General features: G+C 35.7%; 2 protein-coding genes across 2 annotated transcripts; both read left to right on the forward strand.

Moving 5' to 3' along the window:
• On the forward strand, positions 1–4,623 carry LOC127538574 (olfactory receptor 9A4-like). The gene is made up of 2 exons (XM_051962382.1): positions 1–940; positions 4,499–4,623. Exons 1-2 carry the CDS (start codon positions 1–3, stop codon positions 4,621–4,623), a joined length of 1,065 nt encoding a protein of 354 aa, XP_051818342.1.
• A 10,581-nt stretch (positions 4,624–15,204) lies between these two features.
• On the forward strand, positions 15,205–16,146 carry LOC127538575 (olfactory receptor 9A4-like). Its single transcript, XM_051962383.1, has one exon. It carries the CDS (start codon positions 15,307–15,309, stop codon positions 16,144–16,146), a length of 840 nt encoding a protein of 279 aa, XP_051818343.1. The 5' UTR covers positions 15,205–15,306.
• The last annotated feature ends 477 nt before the right edge of the window (positions 16,147–16,623 follow it).

Consider the following 16,623-nt stretch of genomic DNA (forward strand, 5'->3'; position numbering starts at 1 on the left):
ATGGTGGGAAATCACTCTGGACTCATCAAATTTTATATTGAAGGCTTTCCTGGATCACCAGAGTTTCGCTATACACTCTTTGCCATATTCTTCTTCTCCTTTTTTGTGACTTTAATGGGAAATGTGGTAATCATTGTCATTGTCTGTGCTGATCGCCGACTACACTCTCCTATGTATTTCTTCCTTGGTCATCTGTCTGTCTTGGACATCCTGATTACTTACACTATCATTCCTCCCATGTTAGCAGGATTGTTAATGTCTGAAGTCCTCTCCATGTCTTTTTCAGCCTGTGTTACTCAACTCTTCTTGTATCTCTCTTTTGGGACAGTAGAGTTAGTATTACTTGGAACAATGGCAGTAGACCGTTATGTAGCTGTTTGTAACCCCCTAAGATACAACATCATCATGAACAATCAAGTTTGTCTCTGGGTGGTAATTTTGGCCTGGGTCTTTGGGTTTCTTTTTGAAATCTGGCCAGTCTATGCTACTTTTCAACTCTCTTTCTGCAGGTCAACTCTTGTAAGTCATTTTTATTGTGAGAGAGGATTATTGCTCAAGCTTTCCTGTGATGACACAGTTTTCCTAGAGTTTATTCTCTTCTTGATGGCCATTGTTGTTCTCTTTGGTTCTTTGCTTCCCACTGTGATCTCCTATACTTACATAATCTCCACCATCTTAAAGATCCCTTCTGCCTCTGGCCGGAGAAAGGCCTTTTCCACTTGTGCCTCTCACTTCATATATGTAGTAATTGGTTATGGCACCTGTTTATTTCTTTATGTAAAACCCAAGCAGACCCAAGCTGTGGAATATAACAAGACTGTCTCCTTGCTGATTTTAGTGGTAACCCCATTTCTGACACCCTTTATCTTCACTCTGCGGAATGATAAAGTTAAAGAAGTTCTGAGAGATGGGATGAAACGCTACTGTCATCTCTTTCATGGTAAGCCATTTGCAAAGGATATTTCAGTGACAACTGTATATATTTTGGATTTTTGGAGTAAAATAGTTCCTTACCATAATCATCAAGTAGTAGTTCTCTTGCCTTTGGGAAAATTCAAGGCAAAATTAGTGGGAATGTTCTTCCTAGGAATCTAATTCTTAGTTGACATCAACGTCATTGTTTTGTGTTTGCTGAAATGTCACTCAGTTTTGAAGGAAATAATTTGCTAGAGAAGAGATAGAAAGTGAAAAGTTTTTAATAAGAACTAGTACAGGTTTGTTTGATGCACTCATTCTTTCCCTCCCCAAATTGATTTCCTGTGCAGGACCTTGACAATCAGAACCACAAATATGTAAATGGTCATTAGCCCTACACCATTTCCTTCCATTTTATACTACAGTCTCTGGAAAGTCCTTGACAAATGAATATTTCAGCCTGGATGAATTGATGAAGGGCCAGCAAAGGAGAATCAGAAGGATAAATATTCATTAACTACAATAACATAATTCAAAAGAACACTAAAACAGTTGAACTCAATTTAATGGTAATATCCAGAGGACAGAAGCTGAAACACATATCCTTTCTCTCACTTAAAGGATCAGGGATTAATGAAGAAGAATTTTGCATATACTGTCAGATTTGGTTACTGCATTGGTTGGTTTTACTTAAGTGATTTTCTTTGTTACAAAGGAGGTATGTGGTGGTTGGGGGACATATGTAAGTGTCTGCTGTTTCAGAATATTAATAGTAAAAGCAATGGTTTTCAAACCTGTTTGGTTATACAATCCCTTAGCAAAATTTTTGAACATCCCCAATACATGTATAGTATAAATGCATTAACAGAGTTGTATTATGTATATTATAAATAAAAACAAATTCAAATGAATGAGATAAATGGAAAAATATTTTAATATTTTATTTAGTAATGAAAAAATTCTCACTAAAATGTAACTTTAAATAATGAATAATGAGAGCAATGTGAACATCAGTATTCCTGAAACTCTTGGTTTAAAATTTTGTGATACAGCAATTCAAAAGTCATGATCTGAGTTCAGCTAATTTTAGTATTTGATATTAAAGACTGTCATATCTGGAAAAGATAACTCAAAAAGAAACAAATAGAATAATGAATGAATAAATGAAAAACATTTGTTAAATGTCCTTATATTGTCAGAAACTAAGCATTGACCAACATCTAACACATAACACCAATATAAGGTTGAAATATCTTCATGATTCAGACATAAAGGGTGATATTGCAAGCAAATTAGGAGAATAAGGGATAGTCTACCTATTAGATCTTTGGAGAAGGAAGAAATTTATGGCCAAAGAAGTAGAGAACATTATGAAATGCAAAATCAATAATTTCAATTACATTAAATTAAAAATGTTTTGTACCAACAAAATCAATGCAACCAACATTAGAAGAGAAACAGAAAGCTGGGAAAAAATTTTGACAACCAGTGTTTTAGATAAAGGCCTCTTTTCTAAAATATATAGAGAATTTGCTCAAATTTATAAAACTACATTTATTCTCCAAGTGACAAATGGTCAAAGGATGTGAACAAACAATTTTCAGATGAAATTAAAGTCATTTCTATTCATGTGAAAAGTGCTCTAAATCACTATGATTAGAGAAATGAAAATGACAACTCTGAGGTACCACTTCATACTTCTTAGATTGTCTAGAATGACAGGAAAAGATAATGAAAAATGTTGGTGGGGTGTGGTAAAATTGGAAGACTAATGCATTGTGGAGTTGGAAATTGATCCAACCATTCAGGAGAGTAATTTGGAACTTTGCCCAAAGGGTTATCAAACTGGGCATATCCTTAGATACAGTTGTGTCTTTGCTGAATCTGTATCCCAAAGAAATCTTAAAGAAGGAAAAAAAGCCACATGCACAAAAATATTTGTAGCAGTCCTTTTTCTAATGGCAAAAAACTGGAAACTAAGTGGATGCCCATCAGTTGGGGAATGACTGTATAAGTTATGATATATGAATGTAATGGAATATTGTTGTATGAGAAATGCTCAGCAAAATGATCTCAGAAAAGCCAGGAAAGACTTCCGCGAACTAATGCTAAGTGAAGTAAGTAAAACCAAAGGAATATTGTGCATGGCAACAAGATTATGTGATGATTAACTGTGATGGACTTTTTTCAACAATGAAGTGATTGAAGGCAAATCCAATAGATAGAAAGAGTCATCTGCATCCAGAGAAATAATTGTGGAGACTAAATGTGGATCAAAGCATAGTATTATCACTTTTGTTGTTATTTGTTTGCTTGTTTTTTTCTTCTTTTTTTCTGATTTTTCTTGTACAGCATGAAGAATATGGAAATATGTGTAGTAGAATTGCATGTATTTTATCTATATTGGATTGCTTGCGATCAATGGGAGGGTTAGGAGGAGGGAGGGAGAAAAATTTGAAGCACAGAGTTTTACAGGAGTGAATGTTGAGAACTCTCTTTGCATTTACTTAGAAAAGTAGAAAGATATTAAAATAAAACCTCTTACACTAATTACTGTGATAAGTACTAAGAATACAATGCACAAGTTATATGACCCCAATCCAGAAGATTAATGAGTAGGATATGGGGTAAAGGGAGAAAACTGGGGGATCTTTGCCAATGTTCCCAGAGCTGGTGTGAAACTAACTCTAACTAGTTCTCATCTATCGAACTTTCAGTGTGAACATTTACACCCTAGAAATGAACATCTCTACATATTAGACTTTGAAAGATTGTTTGTTTGATTGTCAAGACTTAGGAAAATGTAAACAATTCAGTTTAGACTTAAAAGTCTGTGAGCATCTTTTTTTTTTTCTTTTGAGATCTTCTATTTACCAAGACTCCCATGTTGCTCTATGAAAAGTGATTAAACTCAGCAGGAGTGAAATACAAAGTTCAGGGAAAGAAGTTACCATGAGATTAGAACTACAGGCTAGTTATAATTTAGTTAACTACAGTTATAAGTTATACAATTATAAGTTAATTAACTACTGGCTAGTAATAATAATAATAATAATAATACACATATAACAATAACATTCATATGGTGCTTTAAGATTTACAACTTTTTTTTAAAATGTCTACTTCCTTTTTGACTGAAAACACACCTAGCTTCTATTCCACTTGTACTGAGAGTGGAGATAGGTTATGAACAATTCATTTGTAAAAGAAAAAAAATCATTTCCCCAATCCATCACAAGAAAATCAATAGAAGTATAGAGGCCTGAACTAGGCTAAAATGCCTAGTCCTGTTTTATAACACACTCGGTCTAGATTTTCCTCTTCTTTCCCATTGTTCTGTCCTCATCAAATCTCTTTGACTCTTCAAAGACTCTGATTGCAGCCACCTACCTAGACTTGTCTTCGCCTCCATTTCCAAGATTGATTGCTTGCTCCACAATATCCACCCTGTTCTCCACATCACTTTTTTTCTCTTAGTATAACTACTTGATTAATTTAGATAGCTTTTACCCTAATCTAATAAAATGGCTAATAAAGAATTACCTTAAACTTCTGGTGTGAGGGCTTGGCAAGCCTTTTTCAGGGCTGCTCATCCACCTTTGGTGTGAGCTTATTCACCCAACTTTTACCTATGGTTCCAAGAACTATAGCATCCACAGTGGCCACATCCTGACCGACCTTCCTGGCAGATGGACTAAGTCAGGTTGAGGGTGACTGACAGGCTGCAAATCTGTCATTGAGTTAGGGGTTGTCTACCCTCAGAAAATGAACTCTCCCTAAAGCAATACTTGGATGAGAACCATTTGTCCCAATGGTCATAATGGCAGCTGAAGCAGGCATTGTGTGTAGCTTAGAGCTACATCAGGCATAGAAAATTCCAAGCTCACCTGTTGCATCCTGGATCATCACCATTCATCTTGACTTTTGTCCTTCCACTAGATTGCAATGTCTCAGGAAGAGAGAGTGAGACTGACAAGTTTTTGCAACTCTCCCTCACTTTAACCTAATTCACAAGGCAAGATATCACCCCATGATATCACCGATCCTCTTCAAAAATAAAGGAGAAATAACAGCTCCTCAAACGTCCTGGCTGAATTTGAAACTTGAAATCAAATTCAAAAGATGGACTTTCAGGTAGTTTGAGAGAAACCTTCCCTGAAGTTGCAGCATTCAGGCATCTTTATCAGGCCAAGGGCTAAGGGATAGGAAAGAATTTCTTCCAGAATAAGGCTGCAGTGTGTTGGCTGGAGAACTGAGTGAAATGTCTCTTTGGGTTTTGTTGGCTGAGGGGGCTTTCAAAGAAAATAGACTGCAATAAGACTGAATCTCAGCCAGACTTTGAAGACTGGCTATGACATTCCTCCTCCCCCTTTCCATATGTTCATGTCTTTTTTTGTCTTTGTTAATGTAACCTTTTTGTTCTCCAACTTCCACATAACTTTATGGCATCTTCAATATGTTTCTATATTTACAGCCTTAATCTCCTTTGTACCTGCTGGCCCATTTTCTCTGAAGATCGATACTGGTTTTCTTGGTTTCATAGTACTAAATTTTTCTCTATCTCTTTCCATCCTATAAACCACTCAATTTTCTTCAACAAAATCTCAGTTAAATTTTATTTGGTTATTTGATTAAAGGAATTCACAAAGTATGAATGACAAATTCACATGGTTTGAATGACTCCCAGCTTTACCTGTGAGGCTTCCTGACCTTTGTCATGATACTAGATTTAAAGTCTGGAGGAGAGTGTCAATCTAATGACTTTGAATAGCTCTTCAGAAATCATTTCCAATTCATTTCCAATTCAAGTGATATCATAGGTCCTCTTCTAAAATTTGGGATGAACAACAACAAAAACAGTTTTGCCCAATAGCATTACATGCATGAGAGTCCATATTCAGCACACATGATAGGACAAGTCACATCTTGCAAGATACTGATATATTGTAGTAAGCTATCAAATTGTTGTCTTAGGCTTAGAGTCTCAATTGACAACCTATAGTACTCTTCTCATAATTTGGGGACTACCACCAACAAACCCTAAAGGACTTTGTGTATCTAGACCACTGTAATTTTCTTTTGTCCCTCATGATCCTTTGAGTTGGATAATATATGTGAATGAAATTGGAATGAAGGGGTGAAGAGAGAGCGGGAAGGAGGGATGCAATTTCTGTCACCTCTACTTTCTTATCCAGATCTTTACAGGATGTATAGCTGACTCCTCCATCTCCTCCAAGTTTTGAGTCATCCTATGTTAAATTACAGCACAGTCCCTTACTGGTCTTGATTTGAGAAAGAAAAAAGCAAAAAGGAAGCTACAGCCTAGGAGATAGCAAATCTGTTTTTTCTTCTTCTTTCCCTCCCTTCCTCTTACTTCTCCCCCCTCATCTCTCTCTGTCTCTTCTATATCTCTGTCTCTGTCTCTCTATCTTTCTTTCTGTCTTTCTCTTTCTCCCCCTTACATATCTTTACCCTCTTTGCTGATGGAGGGAGAACTAAATTATTATCCTACTTCCTTTTCTGTTATATTTCTTTTTGGAATCTACATCTCAGACTCATATATGATCCATCCTTAATAGATTCATCCTTAATGAAGGGAAGAGTACTGACTTGCTGAGAGGTTAAATTTTTTTCCCCATAATCATAAAGCTAGTCTGTGTCAGGAGTAACACTTGAACCAATTCAATCAATCAAAGTGTGCCAGGGACTGTACAAGGAGCTAAGGATATAAATACAAAAATGGCCCAATCCTCCCTCAAAAGGAGATTGCTTTGTAATAGAGAATACAATAATTTCACATATACATACAGAGAAAATTTAAAGAAAACACATATAAATAAATAGTGAAAAGAGGATAGATTGGGAAAGGGGGCACTAGCAGCTGGCGGGGTCATGAAAGGCTTCATGGATAAAATAGTGCTTGAGCTGCATTGTGAAGAACGAGAGGAATTGTATAAATTGTATAAAGCACAGAAGAGGAAAGAGAATGGCAAATGGTCAATAAAAAGACCTGGAGACAGGAAACAGGGCAACAGGGAGGCATAGTTGGTTGGATCCCTGAGTGATGGGCAGGGAGTAATGGTTAAGAATGCTGGAAATATAATTTGGAGCAAGGTTATAAATTTTTTAAGGTGCTAAATAGAACTGGTTATATTTTATGCTAGAGGCAGTAGGGAGCCACCAGAAGTTATTAAATTAGGAAATCAAGTAGTCTTTTCTGTATATAATGAAAACCATTTTGGCAACTATGTAGAGGATAAACTGGACTATGAAGACTGGAGGCAAGAATCTAATTAGTTGGGTGTTGCAGTAATTTAAGGAGAAGTTATGAGAGCCTGAACTATGGTGGTAGCTGTGGAAAGAAGAGATCAAATGGAAAAAAATGTTATGGAGGTGGCAAAGACATGATTTGACAACTGGCCCAATATTCAGCATGAGAGAAAGTGAAGCTCTCATATTATAAGTGAGCTTACAAACCTGGGAAATTAGAAAATTAGTGCTGCCATCAGAAGAGTTTTAAACATTTAGAAGAGGAGTGTGGAAGGCACAATGTGAAATTTAGACAAACTGAGGCTAAGATGGCAACCAGTCAGTTATTAACATTTATTAAGAACCTAATATATGCCAAATACTGGCGCTGAATTCTGGTCTAGAAAGATAGGCTTTTTTTCTTTGAAAAGCTCACAATCTAGTAAATAATGTCTGCTGGCTATTCCCTTTGAAATATCCTATAGATAGCTGCAGATGTGTGACTAGATTTCAGAAGTCTGAGGTTGTTTCTGCTGACTCCAAATGGATCAGTTTTTTTTTTTTTTGTACTTAATCTTCCATTTAGCTCTTACAATAGCCTGAGTCTTAGTACCTTGAACCAATTAAGCTCAAGGATAATTTCAGTACCTTTTATGGAAAAGCTACCCTAAGGTACATTGTAGATACTGCTCCAGGCAATCTAAATTTAGATTTTGAATCAGAAGTCTTGGATTAAAATGTCATCTTGGACAAAACACTGAATGTCTCTGTGTCTCAGTTTTCTCATCTATAAAATAAAGTAGTTTGAAGAAAATGACTCCTAAGATCTATTCTAGTTTTAAAGCGATGATGCTATGATTTTTTTTTGGTTGATTTTTTTTGGTGACTAATGACTTTCACAAAACTATGGAAAGCTTATGTTAAACTTTTCTTTTTTCTTCAACTGCAGATAAATAAAAAAAATTAACATTAACTTTTTGGGGGGTGGCCAGGAAATTGGGGTAAGTAACTTGGCCAGAATCACAAAGCTAGTTAGTATCAAGTGTCTGAGGCCATTTTTGAACTCAAGCCCTCCTGATTCTAAGGCAGGTCTTCTATCCACTGTGTTATCTAGTTTCCCCAACTACCACCTAAAAAAAAAAAGATTTTTGAGGTTTTCAAATTCTCTCCTTCTCTCCCTTATTCCACATCTCCTTAAAAAGGTGAATAATTTGACATTGGTTATACATACACACTCATGGAAAACATTTCCCTATGAGCCATGATACCAAAGAAAACACAAACTTCTCTCCCCGCAGATTAATAAAGTTGTTTTTTTTTTAAAGCAAAGTTCTATTTACATTTGGATTTGATCAGTTCTTTCTTTGGAAAATGATAGCATTTTTTGATCATAAGTCCTTCAGAGTTGTCTTGGATCTTTGTAATTCTGGAAATAACTGAGTCATTTACAGTGTTCATCATACAATATTGCTGTTACTTTATATGATTTTCTCCTGGTTCTGCTCATTTCACTTTGCATCAGTTCTTGTAAGTCTGCAAAAACATCTTGCTCATCATTTCTTATAGCAAAATACTACTCCATTAAAATCATATAACTAAACTTATTCAACCATTACTGGATGGCTTTTTTTCCATGAATAGTTGGATTGTATGAATTTGGGTGTATTGCTAAGAATTTAATTTAGGGTGCATGTTCTGCTAAATATTAAGCAAAAAACTGAAATTTACAAAAAAAATGTAGAAATATATATATATGTATGTAAACTTCATTTATAAAATTTTAAAATGTTTACATTAATAATTATAATGTGATGAGACTATCATGCAGTTTTTTCATTCCCTTAAGTCCTTTCCCCCTTCATTGTATTTTAATAGATTTCTTTCTTGCTAGTGTTCCTAAAATCTAATATAATAGAAATGTATATGTCAATAAAGTAAAAACAAATTTGGCATTTCTTAATCCAATTTTGATTTTGCTTTTCTATCACAATTTCTGTACTCACCAACCAAGGTACCAGAGGTGTTTGCAGGAGAAATTGACATGTTTATTATGTTCTAAACACTGGAGATACAAAGAAGGAAAAAAGTCCTACTCTAAAACAATAACACTGTGGTTTTGGAGAATAAGATTGTGATCATTAAGGAAAAAATTGTTATGTTTTGAAGAGAGATTAATTTATAGCTTAAGAAACTGAGAGACTGTTTTGCTGACTTTGTGGAAGACTCATTCAATCTGAAGCCTACCCTCCATAAAGAGTGTCTCTAAATCTCATCCCTATTTTCCAATATCTTGAATGTTCAGGAAAAGATAACTTGTTCTTACCCTATGCATCCTCTTCTAAATATTTTTCCCTTTGTCTAGTTATCTATCTTCTCATCCATTCATTTAGTAAGCATTGATCAAGTAGTTCTGAATTGAATAACAGTATGTAGAAATTCATGATGAGCATTAGAAAGGTGTATCTTGTTCCCAATGATGACTAATCCTCAAGAAGAGGTGTGAAGGCATCATCTAAGACATGAAGGAATGGAAAAGGAAATGACCCAACCATATTGCAAGAATTGGAGGCAATAGTTATGAAGTCACACCTAGTAATGTAGGCAGACCTAATCTGGAATATCGGGTCCATTTTGGAGTATCAAATTTTAGGGATGAATATTTATTAGGTGGAACAAGTTCAAAGAGAGTGACAAAGTAGTGATGGGACTGAAAAGCAAGGGGGGAAACAAGTAGCTATTAAGTACATACTATGTGCCAAACACTGTCCTAAGTACCACAGTCCCCAACAGAGATAAGAGGATATAATTATCCACATTTTACAGGTGAAGAAACTGAGGCAAGATAGTGGTTAAATGACTTCCCCAAGGTCATGCACAGGCCACACAACTAATAAAATCTTCAAGGACAGATCTGAAATCCGATCTTTTAGTTTTAAGGTCTTGTGCCCTTGCACACTTGCATGGTTTTCAGGGGCAATGTTCTGAGAACCATGTCCTATGGGAGTCTGTAGAAATGAGAATATTATTCTTGGGGAAGACTTGGTAGAGACATGATCCCTATCTTCAAATATTTCAATGGTTACCATGCCAGAGAAGAATTGGAATGGTTTTGTTTGATTCCAAATGGTAAAACTATGAAATTTTAGGAATGATAACAGGGAGACAAGTTTTATTAATCCTACAAAATAAAAAACAGAAAATATTCCAGTCTATTAAAGCAGACCCACAGTGGAACATATTAGTGGTGAAATGAAGAGCCAGTTCTTAAAACAGAGACAAAATGATCAGTTTTCACAAATGTTGGAGACTTGGGTTTGTGATTTGGGTAGTGTTTAGGGTCATATGACATCTGACATGCATTTTGGTCTCTGAGGTTTTATGAATAATTACTCTGCATTTTTGGCTTTTTACATCTGAGGAACCTTGCACATGGGAAGTTAGCTTTATCATAAAATCAATAAATGTTACATTTCTTATTTCCCTGTATCTGCCCCTGGGGACCCAGCTTTGGGCATGGAATAAGATTGGCACTTTCAATGAATCCACCTGGAGAGGAGATGACTGGAGTGGGACTAGAAAAATGGATTAGTCTCTTTAAACAAGACTTTCAAAACTCTGGTTCTGATTGGCCAGAAAGGAAGAGGTTGAAGTTTGTCTGGTTTCCCTTAGGTTAGGTCCTGAGGGGATCCCTGCTTTTGGGCTCATTAAAAATAAGAGTTTCAGCACTGAATCCTCCAGGGTTGGGTAGATGAGTAAAAGAGAAAAAGGGAGAGGCAACAGGGTTATCCTCAGCAGCCTTATTTCTATTCTTTTGCTTAAGGCACTTGGTGAGATTCATCCCTTTCTTCCCTGTAAATTGAGGGAGCAACATCAATAACAGATGCTCAACTGCTAGGAAATATCTTAAACAAAAGCTGTGCTCTTTATTTGGAAACAGTCTATCTGTAAGTTGTCCTGTGAAAGAGGTAAGCATTTTCTTTAGTATTTCTCTTGATGATGGAATAAGAAGAGAGAGCAGGAAATACTGGGCTGAGACCATTAAAACAAGGAGTAGAAATAGATAGACATACAATCAAGGTTCTCCTATCTGAGTCATCCATGCTGGACAGAAGTAGAGATCAATGATGTAGAAAAAGCAACTGGACTTACATCCTGAATTCTACCTTTTCATTTTTGTACTGCCTATGTCTCAGGCAGGGAAGTTCACAGACCTGGTGCTCAGTAAATGTTTGCTCAGCACAGTTCATGGTTGCTCATTCACACTTACTTTAAAAAATCTATTCACTCATGCTGAATGCACTAAAGCCTTATGTCAGACTGCCAAAACCTTTGTCTTTTGGTCCTGAGATACCTTCACTGTTTGTTTGAGTGTTAGGTGGAAGAAGGGAGATAGAGAAGCCAGATTGCTCTCAAGAATGTGCCTTGGTAAAAAATAAATAAATAAATAGAATAGAATAATTAAAATTAAAAAAAAAAAAAAGAATGTGCCTTGGTGAGATTGGAAGAAGGAAAAAAGCCAGCTTTCAAGGGGAGGCTCTAGACACAGATGAATGCCATGGTTATACTAAACTGATGGCTAAGGATATGCTAAGCTATGCTATGTTATATGGGTATATATTATGTATCACATATTATATGACACATATGTAATACATATAATTTTATGTAACTACTATATAAAATACATACATGATCTAATTTGACATTTATTGTAAGTCTGTGAGGCAGGAAGTGCAGGTATTCTGTATTTTCCCTAATATAAGGAATTTCTGAAGAGGTGACTTCTTCCAATGCCATTCAATACCATCTCTGTATATCATCTGGGACACTGAACAAAGAAATAACTAGCTCAGGCTCACATGGTCAATAGAAGTAAGACTTAAAAGTTGTATCTTCCTGCTTTTGCTCCTTCTCTCTTCCTTTGCAATAATCGTTATCCCCATTTTACTACTGAGGAAACTGAAATTCAGAGAAATCAATTCATTGATCCAAAGCTATAACTCAAATCCAGCCCCATAACTTGGAGTGTGGTACCATTTCTATTATACCATACGCTGCCTCTTCTACTAGGCTCAAATCTAAAAGTCATAGATGATGGAACCCTAAGTTTACGCTGGTTGTGAGGGGGATTACATTTCAGGATGCCAGGGCTTGGATTGCCAGAGTGGCAATGGTCTCTAGAAATGAAAAGTGTTATCCAGTTCCCATTTAAGGATCTTTCTCAGCTGTTAGGTGCCATTCATTCTCTTTTTAAATTTCCTACTTTTCCTTCCAACAAGCCCTCCTCTTAAGTAATCATGAGGAGTGAGTTATAACGAGTGTATACCAGATTTGTAGGCAGAGGACTTGGCTTAGGGATTTACTATTCCTTTTTCTGTCAGTCTGCTGTGCAATATGAGGAAGCTGAACAAGGTGACCATATCTAGGGTTCCTTTTAGATCTAAATATGATTCAGAGACTTACAAAATTTGTTTCTCATAATAATATTAATATCTCACCCTGATGAAGTGGGTACAATTTACAAAGCCCAGTAAAGTAAATGTTGCAAATATTATTCCTATTTCACAGATGAAGAAATGTAAGATCAAACAGACTATATTCATAAAACTCTAAAGGACCTAGCTAGTAATGGAACTCAGGAGTTCGGACTAAAATTTAACACTATTATCTCCATACGGTGTTGTTCCTCACAGGTCCCTTGGTTCTTTCTATTATGCTTCTAATTAGGGAAAGTCCCAGTTCAAGTCCTTGGCTTTCTTTTTCTATTTGTGTGTCATTTGCTCAGATCTCCAAAGTGTTCCCTTTGTGTCATTACTAGAATGCTCCTCTTAATCTGGCACTAATTGTGAGGCCAGTGGTAGTCTCTGATTTATATTTTATAAATTTAGCAATTGAAAGAACTGCATAGGTGCTGCATTCTAATCCCTGAGTTTACAGGTGAAGAGCTATGGTTTAGGGGAAAGAATTATTATTATGATTTATTTTGGCTCTTCCCAGACACTTAATTTCAGCTTATTTTCATCTCAGATCTCTCATTTCCTATAGCTGTATTCTTTTTCTAGTTCCATCCTCTTTCTGTCATTACTACAATTAATTAAACATTTGGAGGTGAAGGACTTGAACTCCGGTACTGGTTCTGGTCTTGGAGAAACCATTTATTCTCTCAGGCTCTGCTGCCTTTTTCAAGTGGTATCAAGTAATATGAGGCACTGGGTCTTGGGAGGTGGAACTAGATTCTGATAAAGCTGATGAAGAACTAAAATGACAAACATTTCCTCAGTTCTGTCAAACTAACCCAAAGAAAAAGGAGGAGTTTACAATGGATGTCTCCTGACCCACTATATCACAGTGCCTCACAATACTTTCTGACTTATATAGCCAGATTCCTTGACTTTAGCACATATCATCCTTTCTTTCATCTAGGTGAAGTGATAGGGACAAAGAACATTCTGAATTATCTTCTACCACCTGTAAACTTGGGATTCCTTTCAAAGACTACTAGCTCAACAGCAGAGCCTTCATATCCTTTGACTCCATCCAGCAACACTTTTTTTTTCACATTTACTAACAATACTTTTAGTCCACTTAAGGGCAACAAAAGTACTTTTTAAGAATTGACTCAAGGCAATTTTAATTGTGTTGTGATAAAAAAAAGTCATCCATATCCAGAAAGAGAACTATGGAGAAATCAAAGAATACTATTCTTATATTTATTTATTATATTTAATGTTTCTTTTCTTGTTTTTTTCTTTCTTGCATTTTTCTCTTTTGATCTGATTGTTTTATGCCCAGTTTGACCAATATAGAAATATATTTAGAAGAATTGCACATATTTAACCTACACTGGATTGCTAGCTCTCTAGAGCAAGGAGAATGGGGAGTGAGAGAGAAAAATTTGGAACACAAGTATTTGCAAGATGAATGTTGAAAATTATCTTTGCATGTATTTTGGAAAAAAAAACTATTTAAAAAGTGTCCAGAAATCATAAAAAAGATGATCTCTAGATATTAATATATCTAAAAGAGATACCCCAAACTTAGCATTTTAAAGGTATTTTTGTGATCCTGCCTAGGAGACATCCAAAATGGCACAAGGATATCTAAGTGGCTATCACAGAAGAAAAGAAGACAACAGTATGTAAAATTAAGAATTACAAAAGAAGGAGTAGTGTTTAGAGAGAAAAAATTAGAATTGAGAATCAAGAAATCTGGATTTTATTGCAATTTCTCCTGCTTAACCAGCTTTTTGACCTGCAACAATACACTTTCCCTCTCTGAGTATATTTCCTTTTCCATAAATAAGTGAGGGTAGACTACCTGACACCTAAGATTCTTTCGGATCATAAAATTATAGGTTATCTCTAGTAATACAAATGATTATGATATAAATACAATACTTTATTGTTGTTAATATAGCAAGAGGATAATTATGTGTTGGATTCTTAAGTCTTTCTAGTTCTACTATATTGGTTGAGGTCTGAAGCAAGATTTAGAAAAGGAGGAGCTATAGATGAGCAGAAAATGCAGCGTATGAGGTTATTCTGTGTTTAAAAACTTATAGAAATAATGTTTCATAATACTAATAATAGAAACAGGGATAATTAAATAAAAAATAAAAGTAATGAAAATAACAGCTTATAGAAGGACCCAAAAATGTTGGGTCAAGGGAAATATGGTTAAGGGTCAAAGCAACAATGGCAAACTATCTCTCCATAATGGGAAACCTAATTTCGAAGCATTTTAGGGGTTTCTTTGGGTTTTTGTAATTTCTGTGCTATGCTATTTTTCATATTCATAATCCAGAAAGTAAATTCATTCATTGGCAATTGATAGTTATCAGACTAAAAAATACCAATTTGGTACTGAACTCTTGCCAATGAAAACTGATCTTTAAATATATCCTATGAGCAGGTGAGAAATACAGCATACTCTAGATCTGTCTCTACATCTTTGTGAATTAAAATTTTTGATTGATAATGTTAACTTTATTTTTCCCTCTAGCTACCAGAAGGAACAGACGAGTTAATGTCAGTGGGAAATCACTCTGGACTCATCAGATTTTATATTGAAGGCTTTTCTGGCTCTCCAGAGTTCCGTCACACACTCTTTGCCATCTTCTTCTTCTCCTTCTTCGTGACTTTAATGGGAAATGTAATAATTATTGTCATTGTCTGTGCTGATCACCGACTACACTCTCCCATGTATTTCTTCCTTGGTCACCTGTCTCTCCTGGACATCCTGGTTACCTCCACTATCATTCCTCCCATGTTAGCAGGATTGTTAATGTCTGAAGTTCTGACCATGTCTTTTTCAGCTTGCATCACTCAACTCTTTTTGTATCTCTCTTTGGGGACAATAGAATTTGTATTACTTGGAGCAATGGCAGTAGACCGTTATGTAGCAGTTTGTAACCCCCTAAGATACAACATCATCATGAACAGTCAAGTTTGTCTCTGGGTGGTAATAGTGGCCTGGGTTTTTGGGTTTCTTTTTCAAATTTGGCCAGTCTATGCTACTTTTCAGCTCTCCTTCTGCAGGTCAACTCTTGTAAATCATTTTTTCTGTGAGAGAGGGCTATTGCTCAAGCTTTCCTGTGATGACACAGTTTTCCTAGAGTTTATTCTCTTCTTGATGGCCACTGTTATTCTGCTGGGTTCTTTGCTTCCAACTGTCATCTCTTATACCTATATAATCTCTACCATTTTAAAAATTCCTTCTGCCTCTGGGCAGAGAAAGGCCTTCTCCACTTGTGCCTCCCACTTCACTATAGTGGTGATAGGTTATGGCACCTGCTTGTTTCTTTATGTGAAACCCAAACAGACTCAGGCAGCTGAGTATAATAAGATAGTATCCTTGATGATTTCAGTGGTAACCCCATTCCTGACACCCTTCATTTTTACTCTTAGGAATAATCAAGTCAAAGAGGCTCTAAGAAATGTTATCTTTTTAAGAGTTAACTCTTCTGGGAGGATCTTACAGTGAGAACTATGTATATATATTCAGTTGTTGAATTTTCAGTCTCTAAGATAATTAATGGTCATAATTATCCAAATATTATATGCTATTTTCTTGTCTTTAGAAGTATCCAAGAAAAGTTAATGGGCATATCCACCATCCTTTAGGAGTTTTGTTCCCAACTGGCTCCAATGCCATTATTTTGTTCTTACTAAAATGTCACTCGGTTTCAAAGAAGCTCAATATGTGGGATGAGAGTTTCAGGTAGATTATTAATTAAAAAAGAAGTAGAAAGTAGAGACTATCTGGTAAGAATTGGGAAAGTTTTGTTTGATGCATTGATCCCTCTACCTCCCCAAATTGATTTGCTCTTCAGGACTTTGATAGTCAGTACCCCAAAATTGTGAATGGTCATTCATTAACTCTTGTGCATTCTCACATTGGTTCCTTCATATCTTATATTACAATTTGGTATTTCAGCCTGGATAAACAGATGGAAAAAAT

Source organism: Antechinus flavipes, chromosome 5 (assembly GCF_016432865.1).
Source record: "Antechinus flavipes isolate AdamAnt ecotype Samford, QLD, Australia chromosome 5, AdamAnt_v2, whole genome shotgun sequence".
NCBI lineage: Eukaryota > Metazoa > Chordata > Mammalia > Dasyuromorphia > Dasyuridae > Antechinus > Antechinus flavipes.

What these genes read in the sequence shown, in the direction of transcription:
- LOC127538575 (XM_051962383.1), top strand. Translation starts at nt 15,307, where the DNA reads ATGGGAAATGTAATAATTATTGTCATTGTCTGTGCTGATCACCGACTA.
- LOC127538574 (XM_051962382.1), top strand. Translation starts at nt 1, where the DNA reads ATGGTGGGAAATCACTCTGGACTCATCAAATTTTATATTGAAGGCTTT. An exon ending in CTACTGTCATCTCTTTCATG is followed by an intron (nt 941 to 4,498) that starts GTAAGCCATTTG and finishes AGCCTTTTTCAG; the next exon opens with GGCTGCTCATCCACCTTTGG.